The 26,072-nt window shown below is 31.7% G+C and overlaps 1 protein-coding gene across 5 annotated transcripts; it reads left to right on the plus strand.

Moving 5' to 3' along the window:
* Window positions 1-2,465: 2,465 nt before the first annotated feature.
* LOC148619300 (wings apart-like protein homolog) lies at window positions 2,466-25,641 on the plus strand. Of its 5 annotated transcripts, none has more exons than XM_088579028.1 (17): window positions 2,466-2,594; window positions 4,301-5,908; window positions 6,813-6,896; window positions 8,593-8,769; window positions 8,999-9,135; window positions 10,401-10,512; window positions 12,426-12,674; window positions 12,982-13,093; window positions 13,931-14,034; window positions 15,905-15,981; window positions 16,314-16,456; window positions 19,169-19,284; window positions 19,719-19,859; window positions 20,567-20,804; window positions 21,252-21,340; window positions 22,725-22,820; window positions 23,657-25,641. In XM_088579028.1, exons 2-17 carry the CDS (start codon window positions 4,310-4,312, stop codon window positions 23,720-23,722), a joined length of 3,540 nt encoding a protein of 1,179 aa, XP_088435154.1. In that variant the 5' UTR covers window positions 2,466-2,594; window positions 4,301-4,309; the 3' UTR covers window positions 23,723-25,641. The 5 variants fall into 5 exon arrangements, with proteins under 5 accessions (XP_088435154.1, XP_088435157.1, XP_088435155.1 ...); XM_088579031.1 differs by having other exon boundaries at window positions 6,813-6,878; XM_088579029.1 differs by lacking the exon at window positions 2,466-2,594 and adding an exon at window positions 3,693-3,831.
* Window positions 25,642-26,072: the final 431 nt, after the last annotated feature.

Raw genomic sequence — 26,072 nt, forward strand, 5'->3', positions numbered from 1 at the left:
AGTGCTACAAATATGCATTTCATAGAATTTAACTCTATAACTTAATTAAAATGATATGGATCTATATGATTCTGTACTGCAAAGGTCAGATTGGTATTAATTTGGGGGATCATTTAGGAATTAGGAGCTGATAGGGCCAAAGTAAAGCATTATTCTTGTTACCTAAATATAGCATAAATTAAAAGTGTATGGATCTCTTTGAAATTGAATCATAAATTTCCATGCCTCAAAAGGAAGGATTAATTTATTTTTAGAGTTATACATTTACTGTTTACTAAAAAGGTGTTATATGGGTTAAGACTGGACAGAGAGAAGCAAGCATTTTATGAAATTTAACTATGTAACTGATTATATGTAAATTTATCTCTATCAAATTATATGAAAAGGTTTCACACCAGGAAAGTTAGGCCAGGATTAAATATGTATAGATTTGTTTGATTTAAAAGCTATGATACTTTTTAAATGCACTGTATCATATAAAAGTTTATTTGAACTCGAGTATTATTTAAAGAATAATAAAAACCAAAGAAGAAAAAAATCTGAAGTTCTGAAAATTCCCTTTTTTCAGAGATTTATGATAATTTAAACAAGTTGTCCAGGAAGTGATTTCGTATTTTACAATTTTAGTATAATTATATCGATTTGAGAATGTTGTGTTTACTTTATTTGTTATCCAGTACAGAATATTTAGATATATAAACCTTGTAATATTCGGCGGTGTCTTATTATTCTCTTAATCATTGAAAACGCACTAAAATTGCTACCAATTTTAGGGGCATTTTTATTCAGTGATTAAATAGTCAACTTTTGTCGGAAAAAAGTTCTTTTTTTTTACATTTTTGAAGTTCTATACATGTGATCTTTACATGTTATCCGATACTGCAACACACAATTTCACTTAAATTACTTATCATAATGCATTGGGGTCGATTGATCTTTGACCCCTCCTCCAATTAATGACAAATAGCAGGGACTTTACCACTTTTTAGTTAAAAAAGAACGATATTCAAAAAAACTACAATGATTCATATAATGGTACATTTTCGTATTTCACTTCGTAAGTGTTCCTACAATTTTTGATACCATATGGAAACTAAGGCATTTGGGCTAGATGATGATAACTACATGTTTTTTTTTCATTTCTTCATTTGTTATACAATTATTGCAGCTCAGTACATGCAACATCTCTTTTATGAGAACTACCATTTGATCCTTAGAAGGGGGTGAAATTTTAAACAAAAAACAAAAAGCAGGATTGAAATTTTGTAGAAATAAAAAGACAGGACATGCCATCAGAAAAAAATAAAAGACAGGATACATCATTATTGTCCTAACATTGTTTTTGTATTAAAAAGGTATATATAAAACCACTTTTATTTTCAATCGATGTTGGAAATGTCTTGAGGCTCAAAATAAAAACGCAGGGTAGAAAATTTCATCCTTTAGCTCCCCCTTATACAAATCAAAATGTTGTTTCCGAAGTTTCCATAAAACATTATCTTGCTTGCATATAGCTCCAATAATTAAGGAGAGAGGGTCGGGAGAAGGAGAAAGTGAAGGGAAGAAGAAAGGTACTCCTTGTCCTTCTCCTCATACTATAGTTATATCTATAGGATTTCACACACGAATAGAGTTCTTCTATGTCTTTATAAGAATAGGTCTGCTTAAAAATCAGGCAGGGAGTTATTCATCATATCTCTATTCAACTAGATTTGTTACGTCATTAAAACAACTCTGATATTAATTTCCTAGGATCTGCTATTTATCGTGAAGTTTCTCGTAAATGCAACCAAATTCTAAGTGCTAAAATCTTCAGTAAACAACGTTCAATCAACAAAAATTTTGGAATTAAGAAATGCATGAATCAGTTATCATAAGCTTCTGTCTGGTTTTAAGGCAGAGATCTACTTTGAAAATACAAAACAAACAAAAACAAACAAACAAACAAAAAACAAAACAAAACAAAAAATAAAACAAAACAAAAACAAAACAAAAAACGTATACAAATTTAGTTCCTTTTCGGAAATGGGAGTAATAAGTTAGGAAAATGTTCTATACAAATGCAATGAGAATATCATTTTTTTTTTAGAAATGACAAGAAAAAATATTCAGCGACCTCATTTTCTTTAAGAGCCCGAAAGAATGTTAACAAGGTCCAGAGTTTTTAATCGGCAAAAGAATTACCGAAGACTCAAAATAGGTTTTATTTTAAAAATCATAATTTTTTAAACTAATAGGAAAATCTATTTGAGAAATAATATGGAAACTTTCACTTATCACTATAAAATTTAAAATTATCTTAACACTTAGGCTCAGTTATCACGAAATTAAATTCAGTGAAAATTTACATCTATATTTCTGTTGAGATTCATTGGTCAAAGATAGATAATGCATACTTCTTGAAAAAAAATCTAATTTCAAAGTTACTTCCCCTTTAATTTAGTTCGAAACTAAACCTACAATATATCGCCTTGAAGACACAGTGCGACCTCAGTGCGCGTGCGTTGTGATGTTATTGTTAGACTTTCAAAATGGCGCTGTACAGGCGGTAGCCACTTGCCGATGTTTATGTTCCACTTTTGCTACTTTTAGAGGTATACATGTCTAATTGATATATTGGTGTTGTGATTTAGTCCTCTCTCCTTCAGTTACACATTCTAAGTGTCATGAAATGACAAAGAAATACAAAATCGAGTGCTTATTTTCTCTTTGTAAGAGTTATCTTACCTCAATTTCTGTTATGTGTTTTTACAAGATAATTTTGACTTAATTGTTAAAACGGGATCTTTTACTGATGAAATTGATCAGTTTTATAGCCATAATTTTATCTTTCTAACAGTATTTGACCATGAACCCGTTTGAAATATGTAAACAAGCCATTAAATATCAATTATTTTGTCTAAAAGTTCTTGCTCATCATTGGTGCCTTATTATGGTTTAGATATGGACTTGCAATGAATAATGAAGCTGTCCTCTTAAAAAATCTTTATTTTTATTTCTATTTTTGTACTATATTTATCAATGAAGGTTATTGAGAAGGTAGTACTTATTTTCTGCAATTAGTTCTCTAAATTCATTATTTCTGTGAGTTAAAATTTCGATAACTTTAGAAAATGTGGGAAGGGTGAGACAGTTATCCTTTTTTACAAACATTTGAGCACTTGAGATCAAGGAAATGCAATCAGTAAGGTAGACCACCGAAATATAATTCAAAACCACTATCATCTTTGCATTTTAACAAAATATTCAAAATTTTCTAATGAACAGGTACTTGAAGGCATTTCAAGTATTCATTTGTGTATTTGAAAATATTTGAATTTGAGAGGAGTAACATATCACTTTGGCATATGGACTTGACATTTCTAAATGGCTTCCCATTTATTTGAATGTCTTGGATTAACAACTTAATAATTAAAGTGTAATCGTACCATTAAGATGAATATTTATTTCCAAAAAAAAACTTCAAGCTGTGTGTCCAGATTTTCTTGTAATTTAAACACTTCTATTCAGGCTGTAGTAAAAACTTAAAGCTAAAGTCCAGCTACTGCTTTAAATATTTGTTTGAGGTAATATTCTACAGACTTCTAATTTTTGAAATCCATAACTGGAAAAATTCAGTATATATTGCAATTAAAAAAAAATAACATCATGGATTTTTTATCATTGGCTATTTAAAACTACTTTATTTTCAGTCGATGTTGGCAATGTCTTGAGACTTGGTATTAGAATTGATTGGCATTTTGAAGCCAAAAGGCAAAAAATTAGCTAAAGACAAAAATTTGTGACATTTCCTTTTGCTACACATCGGTACACATCCTTGTTTACGCATAGGTAATATAGTTACATATAAAGGGTTTGCATTGCATTTATTATTGATGTAAATCTGTATCTTCTTCTGTTTTCTTTTGTTGATCAGGATTCACCATTTTATGCCTTTGGGGAAAAAAGGGGGTTATATTGCATATACCATTCACAGCTTCCAGCTAGAAAACATTTAAAAGTGCAAAAGCAATAAACAGTGAGGTTGATATTTCTGTAGCATGGTAAGTGTAAAATGTTTGGGGTTATGTGTGTATTCTTCTGCCGAATCTTCATTGATGGCATTACTAGTATGTGGTAACAATGTTATTACTGTAATGTTTTTCTGTGCATAAAGCATCAGTCAGAATTAACTGTTCTCCTTATGATTTTTCATTGGATTCCTGTTCAAATGTTGAACATACTCCAATGGTAAATTAAAAAGTGGTTGTAGATTTTTTATGCAAATGTCGAATTAATTTTTGCACTTGTTTTATTCTAGATCAGAAATATGGCCTCTAAACCAGCAGTTAAAACTTACAGCAGGGCATCAAGAGAAGCTGCTCAAAGTAAGGCGTTTGATGATGCATTGAAACCAAATGCTGGTGGTCCAACAGCATCTCAGACGAAATGGGGAAAGACCTCTTTCAGTCGTCTGAGAGAGGATGATCCATTTGAAGTCACGTACAAAAAAGTGAAAATAGAAACTGAGTCAAGTGATCCATTTTCGTTTGACTTTGAAGATGGTGAAGTAAAAAAGGAAGTTGCTCCAGCTCCTGTAAATGTTCCTCCTCCATCTGCATCAGGTGGCTTAGGTAGACCTGCTATACCAAATATTAAAGTAACTCAGAAAGAACAAAGACCTGAAGCGGATGTCCCTATGGAAGAAGATGAAGATGACGTCCCATTGTCAAATTTCAAACAACGCCCTGTCAGAACTTATTCCAGAAAAAAGAAAGATGATTCTCAACAAGGATCTACCCAAGAAGAAAGAGAAGAAGGATCAAGCAGGGATGTGTTTGCTGACTCACCAGAACCTGAAGATCCATTTGGGGGCTCAAGAGGAAGAGGGAAGAGAACATATACTCGGAAAAAACATCAGAATGTTCCTAGAATGATAACTAGTAAAACTCATGTACTGCATTCTGAGGAAGACAGTGAGGAAGGTTTAACAGTTTTGAATTTCCGAAGTCATTACATGGACCCTGCAGTATATAGTCAGTTCAAATACACACAGAAAAGTGACGACCCTGTTGGTAGACTGGATAACAGTAAAGTTTTACAGAAATCAGAAATAAAACATGCTAAAGGGTCAACAGTCATTGTAGTATGCTCACCTAAGGTCCCACCTGTGCCAGGGCTGAAGTCTTATTTGAAGGAAAAACCAAGAGGTCCCAATAAGCCTGTGGAAGAGGAACAAATGTCCTGTTTGAATCAAGCTTCAAATCTGGCTGAAGCAGCTGAACTTGCAAACCAAGAAATAAAGAATCTGAATCAGAACATAAATGCCTCTGCATTTGAATTGACAGAGGAGAGTTCTGATCTCTCTTCTGCTGCACCTGTACCACCACGATCCTTTACACGGAAAACTAAGCCCAATGTTGGGGGAGGTACTGTAGCAAGTACTAGTGTCAGGAAAAACAGAATATTCAAAAGTAAAAACAGACTTCTGAATAATGACGACGTCAAAGAAGAATCTTATAAGGAGGAAACACCACCTCCACCTCTACAAAATGAATATGTTGTTGCAGAAAAAGAGAAAACTTCTCAAAATATGGCTGAGAACTCATTTGGATTTGATTCTGGCGATGAGTCAGAAATGCCAGACATCGTTGGTAAAGCTGAGGAACCAGATCCTATTCCCCCAGAGTTCCTCACTGCACCACTTGTTGAAACTCCTGAAGAACCCTCCATTACAGAATCTCAAGAAACTATAGGCAGTCCTATGGAAGAAGGAAATAGCTCTCAGGAACTCTTGTCCAGCAGTCAAGGTTCTATTGATAGCTCACAGGACTCAGCAAAGGTTAAGGAACCTGTCAGAGAAAGGAAAATATTCAGATCTAAAAATTCCCGTGTGGCAGAACTACAAAAGAAACCCTCTCTACAGAAGGTAATACTTGGGTATTAAATTGTTTCTGAAGGTGATGAATTGATTATTATGCAAATCTATTGGTATTAAATGGCAAAAAGATGCATGAAATGATTTTGGCATGCATATACTTGTTATTCAAAATAAAAAAAAAACTTGTTGAGTTTGAGAAAATAAAGTTGAAAATGTACATGTATTTAAATCCTATGCTAACAGTACATGTATTCAAAAAAGAGTTGAGAATGGTGCATATGTTATTGAATCATTTTAATTTCCTGTGTTATTGATAATTTTTATTTCGTATGTCTTTGTGAAGATGTTTCAAATTTGTTTTGAAAATAATAATTTGATTAAAGCTTGTGTTGATTTTAAGTGTCTGTCTTTACAATATTATCAGGCAGTGGGTGAAACTGTGTGAAAAAATCCAACTTTTTGAAAGTTTAATTTGACTATTTGCACCATCAGAATCATTGAAAAAGAAAGATAAGATTTTACTGAAAATGAACATTTCAGTGGATTCCATTGAAAAATTCCGGGCGAATTTAGTGATGCAGAGATCAAATTATGGTCTTTTCAGATAGAGAAAGCATCTTCAGTGAAATTATATTGTCGGAGCGATGGGTTTTTGATTTGAAGTTTCTGATTTTTCCAATTTTGCCTGATTCTTCAGTTGTTGGGAAGGAAATTTTGAGAAAGGGCCATTTTCAGGTTTTTTTTTCAAAGATTCTCAAAATTTCAAGGGACCATTTGTTGACAAATCATATCAATTTCTCTTATGTGAAGGGACCATTACTTGTCTTCCCAAACCCTGATTCTTACAAAAACTTTCATTTATAAGCAATGTTTTACGTTTTGGTAAAGTAACATTTTTAAAAAATTGTCATACTTATATAAGTATTGTTTATTTCTGGTACTTTTTTTACAGTCCCCATCAAAAGCTGTGTACAATGCTCGATCAGCCTGGCAGTCAGATATGGATGAAGAGGAGAGGGTAACAACTAACAAAAATGTGCATATTGCTTTGCTTAGTAGTCATTTTAATTGTGTTAATTGGTGTTCAGAAATCTCAGTTATATATTACACAATTATAGCATATTGATTAGGTCAGTTAAGAAGTTTTATAGACTTGAGTAAATCATATTAACCAAGCAAAGTTAGAGGTCAATACATTTTTCTGCAATAGCTACAATTGTTTTACTATTTAATTTTTACTGCTATTAAAAATGCCAGAATTGTTACAAATTTTATGATAATAACAACAAATTAAAAAAAAAAAAAGACGGAATAAAAGAAACTTGCATTCTATGAAAAAAAAAATAATGTTCAAAATTATAATGGCTACATCTTTTGACTACCGAGTTTGTTTCAATTATAAGCATATATTGCAGACTTAAGTTTATTTTCACATTTTCAATCTATACACAAGTTTTTAACTATTTACAACAATATTTATTTTACAAATTAACATTTTCATACACATATTTTTCACATGCCTACGTTTATAAACACTTAATCAAATGACCTTGCACACCTCTTTGTGATCTATTATAAATGCTGAACTAGTCTCAGATTTTGTATTAACAAAAATTGAAAACCTTTTTCCTTCCATAAATTTGAAAAAGACTATTTTTTTCTTTATAAAAAAATAAGAATATGGTTTCTGAGCACCAAAAAAGTTAAAAGCTTCAATACAATATCAATGATGTCAGAAAATTAGTTACTTCCACAAAATCATGAAGCCTGCATTTGGAATTGCACACACAGTCATAAGTTATTTAATTATCTGTATCATAAATGTTGTTAGATGTGTTACTCTGACCCTATTTTACTACATGTACATGCATACTTCTTTGGTATATTTATTCTGTTCTAATATTCTCCTTTAGTAAGCATTTAACTGTTTAATAGTTAATGTACTATATAACATTAATTATTGAATTGCATCCTCTGTATCAGTTGTGACTAATTGTTCATTATCTTTATAATGAAGACTACCTCTTCAGTCATGCTACAGCAGAAGTTAGGTTCTAATGTATTCAGTCATCTTTGGTGTCATTATTTGGGATAGTGAATGAATCTCTTTAATATAGTTAGATTGTTCACTGGCTTGCTACACTGATAGTAGATTAAACCAATCAGTGGCTACTTAGACTGTTATCCTTCATTTGTCTTTATTTTAGTTGTATGAAAATTAGTGAGCATGAACAATTCTTCTTTTAGCATGGATTATTTACATAAATTTTTAGATGGACACTTTTAGTTCAAAAACATTTGTTGTCTCAGTTTTTGCTCTAAAATTAGTGTATGCAATTTTTGTCCTGCTGCTTTCCATAAATAATGACTCATGGTTTTCAACAGTGTATTCACATATGTACATAATATTCTGCACCAGATCTTATCAACTTGTATTAAGTCCTATTGCATGTTCTTAAACATGTACATACATATGGAATTTTTTAAAACTATATATATTAAGATAGCTTGGAAATTCAAATAATCACATATGCCAGATGATTAAATAATCATTTTATAAGTTGTAGAAATTGTAACTTGTATGTATATATTAACCTGTTCACCAACAACATACCTTAAACAATTTTGTAAGAACCTCCTTTACCATTAGTTTTATGTTGATAATGTCCTTGGTCAATAAAGCTCTGTTATTCTAAACCAGCACATTCTTTAACGTATAAATTGCATTACAGAAGAAAAGAGAGGCTGAGGGCCCACCAACACTTACTCCCCAGGCAGGGAAGAAGACTGGTACTGGTTCGAGGGAGAACTCCCCAGCAGAGATGCCACACCTTGTCAGATCTGTTCACTGGGGAAAGAAAGATGAAGATCCCCATGTATCCGTACATGTTCACAAGGAACATAAGGAGGTATCTTTGATTTATGAAGCTATTAAAGAAAATTTTTTAAAAAGTTCAGTTAATATACAAACCAAACGTGAGATTAAGAACTGTTAGATTTATTTTTTTTCAAACCTCTGAACTTGTCATGGACTTCTCATAACAATAAGGACAAAGATGGTATTCGAGGGTTTATGAAGTAATGTGAAATGATATTTGTATTAAACTACTTCTGATATTATAAATGTATGCATTATAGTTGTATACAGTTGTGAGGAATGTGAAGGAGGCACATGAAGTCCAGGAACATGGAGAGACTCAGGAGTTCTCGGATGATATAGAATATCTACTAGCTGGTCTGAAGGAAGGGGAACCTATGTCTACAAGATGTCTCAGGTCTGTTTTTGTACATTCATATAGAATGGTTAAGATCTAAATTATATGGTGTTTGTTTTCCCTTTCCTTGATTCCTACTGCTTACTGTGGGTAGTAAGTATATTATTATATATATAGCTGTGTTTTATCGAATGTTCCCAGTGTAAATAAATTTTGATAATTCACATTGTGAGATAAATTCAGTAATTTCACTCTTGCACTTTCTCCCCCCAATACATTACAATTTTGATATCGATCCGCCGATGACAGAATTTAAAATTCATGTTGAGCAGATCAATAAATTATGAAGACAATCCTTATAATAAATGGGACAATCAATTTGTTTGCGCGGAACAAGTTCTGCCCACTTGTTAAATCTAGGCGTTATTCACTTCTTCCAATTAATTATCCTATTAATAATTTTATTTTAAGATTCAGATTTCAAATTTATAAGGTTTTTTTTTGTTTTGTTTTGTTTTTTTTTTTAGATAAAAAAACAATTTCTGGTGGAATTTTTTGGGTAGGGCAATTTTGTATGAGTAGGTAGGGCAAACTAACATAATTTCATTATAGGTCTAACCAGTGTGGTGTCATCCCACTTGTGCGGTTACGTAGTCGGAAAAACGGAACTGTGTCCATGTTCACATCGGCATTGTCTAGTTAATTGGTTAATACATTTTTTTTTAAATTATTGAATATCATTTTGCCTTTTTTGTTGTACTTCAGATACAGATTTATTGCCAATTAATGGAAAAGACTATAACACTACCAACACTTTATAAAAACATAATTATCTAATTAGTCAAAATAATTTTGCAGGACAAGTGGGATGTATGTTTTTTACAAATGTAGGACAAGTGGGTATAAACCACCAGTGTGTAATCTAAAGGGAGAAATGAGCAAAAACTTCTGCCTGTTTGTGCTCATTTCTCCCATTTGTCTTTGACAGAGAAAAGTTTTTGTAATAGATAACATGGAAAAAGTGTCAATATCATTATTTTTCAAACAGAATATGTTTAAACTTCTCCTTGTCATCAAGGTGTAGTTTAGGTCCTAGGTCTAACATTTTTTCAGAAAGAAGTTGGATGGCTCACATGGAATTATGTAGTTGCATTGTAGATGAGATGTTCTGTTTTCAACAGAAATAATGTTTTTTTTTAAGTATTTTGTGAAATAAAAATGGTCAAACGATAATGATTGTATTTAAAACTCATTGAATTGAAGCTGTGTGATTTCTGTATGTAACTCCAGTACTTAGACTTGAAATTATATCATCATGTTTACAGTTGTATTGGTCTAGCACAGAAGTGTATACTACCAGCCTTCAGGATGCACCTGAGAGCTCATGGACAAGTTTCTATTATCTTTGGTAACCTTCATGATGCAGGCTCAGATCCAGTAAGTCAATTAATATTACAATGTCATTGTAGAAGGTTATTTTTAAAATTTGTTAATAAAAACAGATTCGTTTTCGGTGTGAGAAACCATTTTTTCCCCCAACTTGCCATTCTGGCTAGTGGAATATTGATCTTGCTAGCCAAATATAAATTCAACTTTTTTCTGTACTATCATCTGTTTTCTCTTGGATTTGACTCCCTTCTACCTTTCTTTTTCTTTCTTCAACTATCTCTTCATTTGTTTTTAAATTTGTCAAAAACTTTTCCATTTTCGAAAATTCCCTCTCATTTAAGTTTTTCATGTACTTTACAGTAACAAAATAAGTAATCCGTTTCTGAACTCATATTTTAAAAATAAAATTATATTACAACGGATTCATCATTATGAAACAATAAAATCATTTGCCTCTTTTTCATTTTTATTTGACAATAAGCAACTAATTTGCAAGGTAACAAATCTTTAATTACCAAGATAATTTCGTTTGAATACTAATATGAGATCAAGACTGTCGCTTAGGTTTTGGCACATCCGGTTAACCAGAAATTAAAATGGCAGGTCGTAAACAATGCTTTACAAGTCAGTAAAATTGTGCATACATGTATCATGCCAAAATTCACTTGACATATTCAAGCTAAACTTCTTAAAATGTAGGGAACATACTTTTACTGAATGGTGTTAAGGGATGTTTTACTAAATAACCTAATGGCTGGTTAAGTTTTCTTGGAACTTGCCAATGAAATGACAGTCACCAAATTGACGAGTGTAAGCAAATGAGAACTCGCCAAAATACATACCTACTCGTATTTGGCGAGGTTGCGAGCAGTGTTTCCCACACTTCATTTTTTAACAGTTTTCTCCATAAGTAGACAGGGATGATTCATACATGTCAAAAACCCACCAAATTCACTTGTATTTGTAATTCAGAAACAGTCACCACATTACCAGTCCTTGATTGTCGTTCAGTTGTTTCACTTTTGAGATGAAAATTATTTAAATTGTGTACAAAATTGGCACTTTGCAAAAGTAATAGTTCTTTATTTAGTTAATTTAAGTGAGTGTTGAATTTGTGGTTTTCTCAAAAATACAGATCTAAATGCAGAAAGGACTATTGTTACATAAAATATAGCATATGTATACCAAAGAAATATTGTTTGTTGGGTGGGTTCTTCTACAACATGAACAGACTGTGTGTGAATTTTATTTGGTACTACTTTATATGACCACAAAAAAAATGCAGTCATGAAATATTATGGCATTGTCGTCGTCATTGTTTTCATTCACATATGAGCTTGGGAATGTAAGTGTATAGGGCTGTATGAAATGTATAAGCTTTCATTCCACTAAAATTTTTGGGTTTTATGACCTTTGTGCCTTAGGGGCTAAAAGCGTTAAAAGACAAACATTGTGATTTCAAGAATGTAATTTGAGTACAAGTGTACAGATTTCTCTAAAACTTAAATGCAAGGTTCAATACCATGGAAAATTAAAGTTATTGATTTTGGTGGTTATGACTCTTAGCCATTTTGGGATTGGGGACATTAAACAAACATTTTCTGGTTCTGGGCAATAACTTGAATAAAAATGTATTGATCAAAATAAAAATATTCCTTAAGAGTCCATACCTTGATAGGAACCTTGGGCTTGAATTCATTAAAAAAAAGTTAGTATTTCGATCTTCTTGAGCCTGGTGATAACCAATTTAAATATATAAAAGGACGAAAAACAAAATTGTACTTACAAGATATGTAGACAGATGAATTTTCAAGATAATGCATGAATCCCCTATGTATTTTGTCACAAAATTATTAGGTAAATGTTTAATTGCAAATCTTGGACATGTTTTTCCCAAGGAGTATCTGCCGTAGGATGGTAAACCATAATCAATCAAATCTTAATTTATTTTTAACTTTTAGAGTCTGGCTTTGTGTACAGCTTTGTTGATGTTCATGCTGAGCAGAGATAGACTGAATATGGATCTTGATAAATCCAGTCTAAATCTGATGTTAAGGCTTCTAGAGGTCGACAATCAAGACAATGATGGTGGGATGACTGCTGCTGGAAAAAGAGCTCTCAACAGAAATATTGAACGTGCTAAAGAAGTTTACTTTCAGTTTAAAAAAGAAACAGGAACAGAAAACCAGCCAGATTTGGAGAGTGTTTCTGTATGTTAAGTACAAATAAATATCAATGTCGAATGGGGATTTTTTTTAAAATATATATTTTTTTATATATATATTTTTTTTAAAAGTATTTTAATTGTGTTAGTGTGTAAAACAAGAACTCTTTGAATTATCCGCTTATGAAGCATTTTATTGTCTTACTTAATAAAATTGTCTCGTTTAATCTGTTGCATTCTTCGAGTACTAATGATTTATGGAGTTTCCTCTCATTAGTTAAAGAAACCAGATTTTTACCAGGGACACATGTTAGAACTTTTCCTTCAAATTTGAATAACTTTTTATTTGACAGACTGGAAACTTGGCTATGGAGTCATTGCTGAGTTTAACCTCTCGTAGAGCTGGTGAATGGTTTAAAGAAGAATTACGCACCCTTGGTGCTCTGGATCATATTGTTGATACAGGTATTAAGAGTTTTAAGTAGATAAACTGAATTGCCATGTTTCACAAAATTAAAAACTGAATTGCCATGCTTCACAAAATTAAAAACTATATTGCCATGTTTCACAAAATTAAGCATTTCAAATTTTCTAAAGTGAATACATTTGTAGAAAGTATGTATGTTTTATAATTTGATTTTAAAACTAATGCTATGATATGGTACGACTTTTTTTCCATCCTTCTTAGGTGAATTTTTTTATTAGGTTAAGTAAATTTAAGCAAGTCTGAATATTTTAGCTGCACAAGTGTGCTAAGTTATAAGAAATTTTCAAGAGTAGATCTTATACAAACTTATATGTAAAAATGGGTAAGAGGCCAAAATGATCCAAGGTGAATTTTACCATTATGGAAACAGCTTGACATGATACAAAATCAAAAATTCATTTCAAAACCAAGGTTACTTGCTAAAAAAAGAACAAATTGTCTGTCAACAGGAAGATAAATAGTCAAGTCAGACAAGAGAAAAGATGGATTAATACAAAATCTTCATGAACGAATCTCTTGAAATCAATAATCAAATTGAAGATCCCCAAATAATCAGTAATTCGATGTTCCCCATGATCAGTTTACCACAAATATCAAATGATGTTTATCTGGTGCTTCTATAAAACATGACCTTACTTGGGAATTTGTGTTGATCATATGACCAAAGGAAGACAACTTGCTACATTTCAATATCTGGATAGGGCAAAAGTGCCAATAATTTGCTTTCGTTATCAAAAAAATATCCAATGCATTTAAGCAAGCACCTTTCTCATATAATTTTAATGTTATAACATATATACTGTCTCTGTTGATAGTATGTTCCTGTATCCAAGCAATAGGTGATGATACAACATTACTGTATGACAGTACACTGGCTAATATCAAGAAAACAGACAGATGTCTTAGGGTTTTAGAAAATGTAAGTAATCTTTTACAAAGACCTGTATTGAAAATACTGATCTTTTAAGAATAGAGTAAGTGCTATAAATAAGACAGTTCACATAAGTTCTTAACCTTCTTAACATATGATGCCCTTTCTGCATTTTTTTTGAAAATTGGATTGAAGTGTTGTAGGCATCAGAAAAGTTATTTTTAGCTTACCTTGCCCTATGGGCCGTATGAGTTATAGTCATCATTTGGCATATTTTGTTGTCTGTAAACTTTTCTTCAAACAACATTTTCTCTAAAAATACTTGACAGATTTTAATGAAATTTTGATATGAAAGCTCCTTATGGTGCTCTTCACAAAAGTTACACTTGGAAATCTGGGATCATTTATAAAACGTGGACGCCATGTATAGCATAGAACATAGGTGTAAAGTCTGTGAGAGATGGAGAGAAATAAAGATGACCTACTTTCTTTGGCTTGAAGAGCTCTACAAAAGTTCATTGGGTCAAGATGTAGGACATCTCCTTGTTAAAGTTATTGCCCTGAAAGATACAAAGTGATGGTGGTTGGTGGTTTTTTTTTTGCAGTTTTTATCCAATTTTTTGAAAACTATACTGGAAAGTGAAAACTTAGGAATGAAATGATCCTTATGATAAGGCCTACAAAAGTCTTCAGGATGAAGTTGTACATTTCCTTGTTATACCCCCTGCTTGAAAAGTGGGAGGTATAAAGTGATCATGGGTTCATTTGTCTCCAGTTCTAATCCACAACTCTTCTTAAAATGCTGAAACTTCAACTATTATGTCTCCCCTTATTTTGGTCGGGAGTCATATTGTTTTTGGCTTTTCCGTCTGTCTGTCTGTCAGTGCAACTTCTCTCAAACTACAGAACCAATTTTATGAAACATGTAGCAAGAACATCATATTTAGTTGTGCATATTACCAGGAAATTTTGATCCCTCAATTTTTGTAGGAGTTATGCCCCTTTGAACTTAGAAATTTGCCAAAAGTCCTCATAAATTACTTGTCAGTGCATTACCTTGAAAACTATTGGACCAAATTTTACGAAACATGGTATGCAGCAAGCACAGGAAATTTTTTATCCCCTAATTTTTGTTGGATTTCTATACCTGCATAGCTTTCATTTCTGAGTGACAGGGGAAGCATATGTTTTTGCAGACAAAACCTAACTTTAATTTATTGCATGATGCCATTGTTCACCTCTTATTTTTTTTCCACACCTGAATGAGTTTGGGCTTTCCTGATGCTAAACATAGACTTGGTCATTTATCGACCAGGGGGACCCTCTTCTAATCCGCAATCGCACTGAAACCACCCAATGGACTTTCACAGGTTCTTTATTGCATGATGCCATTGTGGACCTCATATTTTGTTTTTCCATCATATTCATGATTAAATCACTTATCTGGTCTCCTAGATGGTTTCTGGGGAGGGAGGTGGGGGTATCGCCAAGTGAGCTTTCTAGTTTGAGTCACTGCTCTTGGAAAGGTGAAAAAAATTGAACTAGGTGGGTGTTTCAGGCTCTCGTATAGTTTGATATTCATGCAATTGTTGGTAAAATGTCATTTATATGCACCTGATATATGAACTTGATTGTTGACACACACCCACACATACACATCCACAACCACCCCCCCCCCCCCCACCCCCTTCCCCGAAAATGTTAAACTAAATATTTTTTGCAACTGCTTCTAAACTGCTGAATAGGTTTTTGTGAAATTTATAGGAGTATCAGGTATTATGGTTATGAAGACAATTGATGTTAAATACCTACACAGGGAAACAATCAAATAACAGATTTGTTCATGTTAAAAGTGGGGTATCCTTTTATATAGAGCATGCTTACAGTATTTTTATTGTTTATGTATACTGTTTTGTAGGTAATTTTTGTAAATCCTGAGAATCAGACTTACCTATTATCCTACAAATCTGGAATCATCAGCTCGTCTTGTTCCAGGTAAATTAATGCAGTTAATGAGTGTAGTGGTTCAAACTTCATCAATTTTATAATTTTAAAATTTGATGCTCTGAAATAATGTTTAATTTTCTTTACATATAGAAATCTGATTGTTTTTTTTTTTTATTTAGAAGTATTTAATCATGACATGCTTGTGTTCCACATGTATTGATTGACAAATAAATATGCAGGTATGTTTATCTACAGTATTTTCTTTTACCCTTGCTGAAACAAGATTATTGGTAGTTATATTTCTATCTTAAGATTTTCTATAGAATTATTTAAGCTATTTGTGTTAGTTAAATATTGTGATTTGTGGTACTTTGTTTCAGGGCATTAGAGATTTGTCAGAAATTCCTGCCTATATATCCATTACCAGACAGTCAGAAAGTTGACAAAGAATCCTACGGTTATGTTGTATATAACTGTGTATTGGCTATCCTCAAAGTGCTGTTGAATTTAACTCATGAAAATGGTATGAAAGATTTGCCATAATTCTGCAATGAAACCTTATTTTTATGACAGATTTTTATGAAAGATCAGTCTTTGAGTCTTTGAGTAGAAGTGTAGGCCAAATAACTGAACTGTTTCAGAAAGTAATCAGTTAGAAAATAGAGTGAAAAATGGGACAGCTTACTGCTTTATTGAAAAGTTAGCTTCAAGAATCAATATATTTTCATATCCCAAAAAAATTCACATAATGATGTAAACTTCAAAGAAAGAGTTTTTAAATTTAACTTGCATAAAACATATCCTATTGTTGTAATACCAAGCAAAAGAAACCAGGAACAGCCAAACTTTTGAAAATATCTATAATCAAATTGTACACATTTAAACTTAAACCATATATGCAGCAATAACAAACTAAAAAAAACAACCAAAAAAATACACAAAAGCTGACTGTTTGGCTAAATAAAAAATCTTATTTTTTAGAATCATAAGAGATTTTTTTAGCTCACCTGGTGGAAGGCCATGCGAGCTATTGCCATCACTTGGCATCAGTCGTTGTCGTTAACAATCATACAAAACTCTTCTCCTCTGAAACTACTTGACTAATTAGAACCAAACTTGGTATGAATGTTCCTTGGGGTATCCTGCATAGAACTGATTTGGGGATTTTTAAGGTCATCATAATTGACAGCTATTCAAACTTGAAAGGCAGTGTCCAAAAGATCACACAGGTGTTCTGTGGTAGTTAAGTAGGACACATTGGTGTAAGTTAGGGCAGATTTCTACCTAGAGAGCTATTTAAATTACTCACTAGCCTACTTTAATTAGTATTGAAATTGGATCTGGTCTTTTTCAATTAGCTGTAATCTGTTAAGCCATGTTGGAGTCATTGCCCTTTTTCAAAGATTTTTGCTATTTTTAATGTTAATTATTTCAAAATATGTCTTCTCCTCTGACACTACTTGATCAATTGAAACCAAACTTGGTATGAATGTCTCATGGGATATCCTGCATAGAACTGATGTAGGGGTATTTGATATGTTGAAAAACATGGCTGCCATTACTAAAAATAGAACATAGGGGTCAGACAGTAGTTTTTCGTATATACCTCCAAAACCATTAGGTTTAGCTAAATAATGTTGGGGTGAAAGTGTTCAGCATGATGAGATCTATCTCAGGATAAATTTTCATTTTAATCTGTTGAGCTATGTTTCAGTTCTTGCCCTTTTTCAACAATTTTTTTACTATTTTCCATGTTATTTCTTTAAAAAAATCTTCTCCTCTGACACTACTCGACCAATTGGAACCAAACTTGGTATGAATGTTTCTTAGTGTATCCTGCATGGAACTGATTTAGGGATTTTTGATCCGTCAAAAAACATGGGGGGTGTTACTAAAAATAAAACATAGGGGTCAGACAGTAGTTTTTTGCATATATCTCCAAAACCGTTAGGTTTAGCCAAATTCTTTTTATAGCTGAACTGATCCTTATTATTAGGACTACAAAAGTCTTCAGGGATAAAAGTTGTCAGATGACTCCTTGAAAGGGGAAAAGTGACTTTTTTTTGCAGTTTTCAGTCAATATCTTGAAAACTATGCCAGCACTCCAAAGTTTGGTTTAGTTTAAAAAAAGGGGACTTATAAAAGTATTTTTCTATCTTTCATATATTTTCAATGTTGAAGGGGCTTTTTTTCAATGACAATTTGACTTCATTGTGAAAGTGAAAGTAAGTCAATTTTGCTAAATTTGATAAGTGGATTACAAAGTAAAATAGCTCAAAATCTAACTGGCGAAGCCCATATGAGGAAGGAGTTTTCCAAAGAAAAAGTTTTGAGATATTCAGGGCATGAAATAAAAAAAAATTAAGATATTTTGCAGGAAATTTGACTATTTTTAACCTGATTTTATCAGTTTTTTCACAAATTTTAGCATATTTTTTGCAAGGTTTCTATGGTAACTGAATTCATTGTGGGTAAATTATTTCCAGAAAATTTTTACTGCATTCTAAAGGGCTTGGCTTGAGCTATTCTAGTTACATAGATTTACATATGCCTGACAATTTTTTAAAGTGAAAAATGTTAAAAAGTATCAGATTACAAGACCAAAATTAGGCAGTTCTACACTACTGTAGAGTGCTGTCTATGATAGATAGAAAGAAACTTTCAATTGTTGGAATAATCCTTATGATAAGTCCTACCAAAGACTTCTTGAGTCAAAATTGTTGGAAAACTTTGTTAAATTTAATGCCTTTGAAAGGCAAAATTCTACCAGGTATGCAATTCAGGCTCCTGTGAGCCTCTTGTTTTAAATCTTTCAAATTGTCTGCCTTACTGTGTGTTCTTTAAGTTTTAAGCAGTTGAACTGAACAAGTCAACAAATGTTTAATGCCAGTGTTTTATCAGTCAAGAGTAAATAAATGGTATTGAACATTGCCCACACTACAGTAGTCATTCCATTTTAAGGCACCCTTGTTACAGAAGAAAAGTTGGGAGGCCTACTGGGTCTATTGTGACTGATTGCTATATTTACTAATAGTTTGGGTAGATTATGCTTGTGATAGTTTCATTATAGGATAATCCCCAAATACTACATTTTCCTCAAAAATTGAAAATGCTAACAGATACATATTTTGATTTGCAAGAAGGTGAATCTATTTGTGTATTAAGTATGACTGGTTTACTTAGATATTGCAATTCTTTCAAGGAAGGTAACTGAACATGTGCTGTTATTTTACAGAATATGCTTGTTCAAAAGTAGGAGAGCAAGAAGATTTTGTCCATACAGTGCTGACAGCCATTCTACAGACACCACAATATGTTCCACAAGATCTGAGATATGACATGCTCATACTGGTAAGTTTTGTTTATATTAAGTGGTTATTAGATATACCATTTCTCTCTTGAAATTTGTCAAAATATTGGAATATTTATGGTAACTTTTATTAGTCAGTCTTCTTGGTTTTTAAATGAGAAAGATCACTAGTTTGTGTAAAATTTCTGATGCTTGTACATTTTAATTGATTCACCAATAATTTATGTAAGAAATGTCAATAGAGTATGGATTCTCTTTCATTTTTTACAGATTTTCAAATGAATTATGCATTAGGGATAGGAAAGCCCCATATATTCAATGTAGAGAATCATCAAATTCCAGATTTGCAGGTGAAATTATGGACAGTTAATAATAAAGACTAACAGATTTCTAAAAAAAATACATATAATGTATTGTTGACTTATACACTTCTTTCTCTTTGGTATTGTATAATAATATTTAAACTTATTTTCAGAGTCTTGGTTTATTAATAAACCTGGTAGAGGGTTGTAATGTGAATAGGAGGAAGGTATTAGATGCCAACACACACAGATCATTTGAATTTGACTGTCTTGGTAACAAGAACACAGTTCCTGCTTCTAAAGCTCTTGTTGAGGTATTGTAATATAATAGAAAATACCCACAGGTTGATTGCAGTAATGAGATAACTGCAATATAGAAAGGGAAAATATAATTCTTATATTGCTGAAGCTGAAAGTACAATTTTTTTTTTTATATGACCACAAAAAATGTGCAGTTGCATAATGGTATGGAGCTGTAAAGTCTTTGAGATACTTGATCATAGACATTTGGTTTTCTTGCAATAATTTAAAAATAGGAAGTGGATGTTGATAAATGTTTATAACGAGGATTCTTACCCAAAATGAATTTAAGACTGGTTTTCATTTTCAGAGGTATGACCAGACATGTTCATGAATAGGAAGCTAAGATAGCCCAAAAATCATAGTTGTGATTAAATTTGGGACAAAAACAACCATTTTCCTGGTATATAAGTGCATGAACCTCTATGAAATTGTATTTCTAGGTTTAATACCAGAAAATGAATTTGATGAGTTTTGTAGTAAAAATATAATAAGTTGATGATTCTGAGGAACAGTGGATGTGTTTGAAGTTTTAATAATGAACAAATTTTATGACATGAGGCAAAATATCAGATTTTTTAATGGACTAATTCAGCAAGAGTTTTTTATTTAAATTCTATTTGAATTTTTATTAACTTCCTCTGATAGGGCTCATTTGCTTGAACAATTTATTCTTGTGTGTTTTACTGAGAACAAGAAAAGTAAGTATTTTTCTTGACAGGTATTCTGTAAGAGGTTTGAAACGGCTAAGGAGATGGAAGAGCAGGATTTCTCCCAGGGGCCAACAACTCCTCAGGAGTCTCCTAATAAATCAGGGGAGTGGAAAGAGTCAGAAGCCGGTATGGAATGGGTGGTTAATTCTGCCAAGAAAAACAAAGATGCACAGAATGGTGATGTGGAGGACAGACTCAAACCTAATAAAGAAGATGATCTCGCTGATGAGGAAACATTTGCTAAAGGTGACTTTAAGGGAGACAATTAAAAAATAATAATAATTAATTACAACTGGTTGAAATTTATTTATTAAACTGTCTAAACTGAATTTTTTTTTTTGTGATTTGTTTGGTTCAGAGATAGACGTCATTGGTTTACACATATTGAAAATACAATTAAACTAATATGAAGGGACTATCATTATCATTTAGCAGTTAAAGTGGACATTTTCTTATCTTTGGTCTGTTTATCAAATTTACACTATTCCTTTAAGTAACGCACCAGAAATAACAGTTTAATGTTTTCACACCCATCATGTGTCATTTAGCATTTATTTTGATTTACTTAAACTTCAAATACATATGAAAAAAAAAACCGAAACTGTTGATGATGATTGATAACATGGGTGTATGTTTAATTCATTTAACTGAGAAAGGATTAACTTTACTTTTTTTCACATTTTCCTTTTCTAGCTTTACACAGAGCAGGCAAACACATGGAGAATAGCATTGTAGCATCATACATTGCTTTATTACTTGGTTGTGTCATTCAAGATAATACTGTAAGTTTATGTAGTCATCCATACATCAGTAATATTCGTACTTATATAATGATAATGGTTTTTTTTTTAGAGCTTTTTGGTGGTTAATGACTTTGGTTTTGAATACTAATTTGTATTTTTTCATCAATTTACTTTTCATAAGAAAGCATATATATAAATCCTGTATAAATTAAACAATTTGCCGAGGTTTATATAATTTCTAAAACAATGTGTTTTTCTGTCGGTGGAAGTACATAGGAATCATTTCCAGCCATGTGCCATGCAAGCAAAGCTATATAACTTTTCTATGGATTTTGACATTCAGTTTTGTGATTTGAACTTATATAGGTAGCATTGAATTAACAATTGTTCCTTGTGTAATGATTTTCAGTAATTCACTGTAATCTCAATCGTGAACTTTTTCCACAATAACTTCATAACACTTTTCTTTTGTGACATAAACTTTATTTGACATCACTGAGGATTTGAAATTTAAGTCTGCTGATCACAAATTCTAAATTTATTGAAAATAACAATTAATTAATGAGAAAATTTCTTTAACTAAAGGGTAGTCAGTGGTTATTGTGAATAACCAAAATATAATTCAGGGATCACACTGGGCTTCACCAATGTCGCAGTTTTCTATTTTTAATTTGATCTGACGAAAAAAAATTACCAATTGGCGATTTTAGGAGCAAATAAGAACAAGAGATAATAGAAAGGGGCACAATTAATGGGCCATGGTAAAAAGAATCAAGTTTGTTAAAAATTCATAAATAAAAAATCAAATTATATCTTATGATAAATTTAATTAGACCACAAAGAACAAAGGTCAGCATGTTTTAAAATCAGGCACTGTATGAGCATAGTAATATAAAGTTCTTGACAGAAATTTTAAACACCTGTTACTGGAGTAGTACTTAACTATTTTGCACATATAAAGTGACCAATGGTTTCATATCCTGACTAAGACTAGAGCTAAAAACTTGCTTTATACATGCATCAAGAGTGAATCTTGGATACATGTATGTCATGAATGAAGGGGTTATTCTGATGACTTCACAAAGATAACCCATTAGTGGACTTTATACTGTCCTTTTTTTTTTAAAGCAAATATTTTTCTCCTGGGCGTCCATTTTGGCTCTAATTTCTGAAAATTGGCAGAAAAAATTAGCAGCTAATGATTTTTATGGTGACAGAATTTTGGAAACACTTCAGGATTAAATGGTGCATGGAATAAGTTCTGTGCACACATTAAATCTTTGTGATTTTTTTTACACTCATGATTATATTTTGGTTATTCTCTCACCAATAAACTATCCTATAAAACTTCAATGAAATCTTAGGATAAAACATGTACTAATTCTTGATACTTTTTTTCAATTTGTAATTTATTTTATTCCAGATGTTTGTTAACCAAGTAAAAGAACATTTACCTTCAGGAAACTTTGATGATATGATCATGATACTGAAAAAGTTTTTATCCTTCATGAATCTAACTGTAAGTTCGATAGTGTATGAAGTTTTTTATAAACCTCAAAATTTCTATGTCGTTGTCTATAAACACCTGGTATCATGCAGTAACTTTAATAGTCATTTGATCCAAATGAAATTTTACCACAAGCTTTCATTTGAGTAGAGGAAGGCTTGGATTCATTTTGGTAGGTAATGGCCTTATGTTTAGGAATAAATTGTTAAAAAGTGGGCAAGAACATTCCTTACTAGTATTTCTTGATCAATATCATGGTATTTAAGTTTTGATTTCCTGGGTTCCTGGCTTAATTTAACCATGTATTTAGATTTTCTTTGGTGAATGTCTTATTTCAAATTTTTAAGCTCATGAACCACTTTCATCTGTAGCAGAAGCCTGTGCTGCATCAAAAGTTTTATGGGGATTTCTCTGGCTTATATGTACACTCAGTGTGCACCAACTGTTCAGGATTCAATATTTGCAGTTATATCAACTTGCACTCTATAGAGCACTTTATTGTTCAATGTCCCTTATCAGCCTTGGTAGATATAAATGAATTTTTTAAAGGAATCATGACTGACAAGGAAGACGCCACAATTGATTTTATGTTCGAAGGACCAGGTCACTGTGAATGAAAGTAAAAAAAATTTCATCAACATTTTCATTTGATTAAAATTATGTTATGTGATGAATTGGTTCCGACATTCAGCATACTTACCACTGTGTTTTAGACAGAGAAAATAAAAGGTTCATTTGACCTTGACTATTGTATGTTGTTTTTAAATATAATTAAGGTGTCAAAATAGAATGGAAAATTGCCTTTGCTGTGAATATTGTTATTACTTAGATCTTATATTTATTTTCAGACTGCAATAGGAAGTTCTGGTGGTAAATCCATTGGTCATGTAATTGAGGTGTTAGAGAGCTGCTAGTGTTTTGTATAACTGATAGTAATGGAATTGGACCAAGACAATTATTTTGTAATATCATTGTAAGGAGAAAATAATTCTTCTTTACACTGAGAATGTTTATTTTGACAATGTTAAAAATGTATGAACTGTAGCACTTCAGGATAAAATGTTTGTAAAGAATCATATGACATGGACATTATTGTGTGGTTGCAAGTATATTTTTCAGGGCCTAATGAATTTAAATGTGACACCTATGGATTAGTAGAGCAGAAGAAACATTGACAATAGTGGAATACTGGTATTTTAAATATTTAAATGCAAGATCTATGTTGTTATGTATACTTGTTTAATTATTGAGGATAAACAATGAATTTTGGGTTCATTTACTTGTTCCACTTGTTAATCTTAGAATCATCTCATTTTGTATCTCTGTGTATTGGTTATTATTTTAATGGTGTAAAATATGTTTGATTTTATTTGTACAAATGATATGAAATTTTGTTAATTCATCAGAATTCCATCACATTTTATGCATTTTTCTTGTTTATATTATTGTAAGTTAGATGTACAATTTGTGTTCAGTTATTCACGTGTAGTCTTTTTGTTACCCATTGTTAATAGTAACATAAAGACTGATCAGAATTATTTTTAGGATTGCTGAAGAAAGGATATAAGTATAGGTTCTCCTTCAATAGTAGTTGTTGACATTATTACTCCACTGAAGATGGTAAAGTTTCGAGTTTCAATGTGTTTGCAACCTGTTTAAGTAGCACTCAAGATAAGAATCATGCAAAAGGTGATTCATGGTTTGATATTTTGTTTAAAATGTTGTAGTAAACAATTATCATGTGGCTTTTCATGTAACCCCTGTTCCTAGGAGATAAAAATTATATAGAAGGCACAGCTAAATTCAAAATTAAGGGAGATAACTCTGTAAGTGACAATAAAATACAAGAGAAACTGTTGGATTTTCAATGTGGATTATCTCCTAAGAGCAGATAGATTGGAATGAATAATTATGCATATCCTCATATAGACTCATAAAGCAACTTAATAACAAAAATGAAAATGTGTATCATTTTTAGAAGTGTATCACATATTACAGAAATTGCATGTGTCTTAGGTGGAGTACTAAAATCTATATTTTGCCATCGAGAGTAGAGGAATTATGTTAATGAATATATAGATGAAGGAAAATTGTATTCTTATATGAATATGGTAGGAAACTTGACAATTTTTCACTGTCCCTTATTTAGAAAATTGTGTGCATGATTAGTTGCTTAGAATGGGAAATAAGCTTTTAGTTATAATCAGTTTTCTGTTAAGCAACATACTGATATCTTTTTTTATTTTTTAAGTTGACCATTAAATCTCTTTCATCCAATGAAATACAGAGATTCTAAATCCAGATTCAAAAACAGAAATTCTCTTTTCACATTATTTGCTAGATGTAGTAAGATTGTTACTGGCAAGATTGATTGTTCATGTTTGTTTATGTAGATCAGTTGTCTGTTTTGCAAAATATTTTTATGAGCATGCTGGTCATGAGCCATTTCAGTTTAATGAATTTCAGTTTTGGTTACATGAAATATATAAATGTGCAATATATAATCTTGGAGTTGGATAGTAACAGATCTTGAAAACCTCACTTTGCCCTAAAATTCAAAGAATTAGTGGAGTTTATAATACTTAACAAAACTTTATTGCATCAATACTAATGTGAGGTTATATTAGATCAATGTTTGTACATAATTATGAAATAGATTTTCAGCAGCTCATTTGATTAGATTTCATAGTTTCATTATGGCTTCATATCATACATTATAGCATGTCAGAATGAATATATACCACGAGGCAAAGTATGAGAGTCTTGTCTGATTGATGTCATATTTGTGTTAGGTCTAACATTTTATGAAAATAAATAAAATGTTGAAAATTGATTGAATGGAATATTGTATTAACAAAGTGTAGCCAACAGTTTTGGTAGCCAAAGTACTGAAATGTTAAGAAAAATTATCAGTAAGTGTATTACTTTGAAAATCATTTCGGAAAATAGAAAAATTTAGTTAGAATTTTACAGCTGTTAATAAGAGTAATTAAGGGAACTAAGATTATAGCGGTAATCAAAAGAATGTAATCCAAAGACAAAGACCAGACATGGAAAACAGACATACATAACAAAGAACATAAAGTAACTAAAATCATACATACAAAGTAACGAAAGCAAATGAGCAACTCGGACTACCCCAAAAACTGGGAGCATGGACCAGATGCACCAGTAGGGTAAGCGTCCTCTGCTTCTTTAGAAACACCCGCCGCTCATAAAAAGTCAAGTCCAGTGTAGACAAACGAAGAAAGGAAAACCATGACC

The sequence above is a fragment of the Perna viridis genome, chromosome 4 (assembly GCF_037379345.1).
Source record: "Perna viridis isolate PV_CMFRI_1.1 ecotype Kerala chromosome 4, ASM3737934v1, whole genome shotgun sequence".
Taxonomy (NCBI): domain Eukaryota; kingdom Metazoa; phylum Mollusca; class Bivalvia; order Mytilida; family Mytilidae; genus Perna; species Perna viridis.

Excerpts from the sequence above, each read along its gene's own strand:
- LOC148619300 (XM_088579027.1), top strand. Across the intron at positions 14,035-15,904 it reads GTCTTAGGGTTTTAGAAAAT|GTAATTTTTGTAAATCCTGA; the intron begins GTAAGTAATCTT and ends ACTGTTTTGTAG. Across the intron at positions 16,457-19,168 it reads GAATTTAACTCATGAAAATG|AATATGCTTGTTCAAAAGTA; the intron begins GTATGAAAGATT and ends GTTATTTTACAG.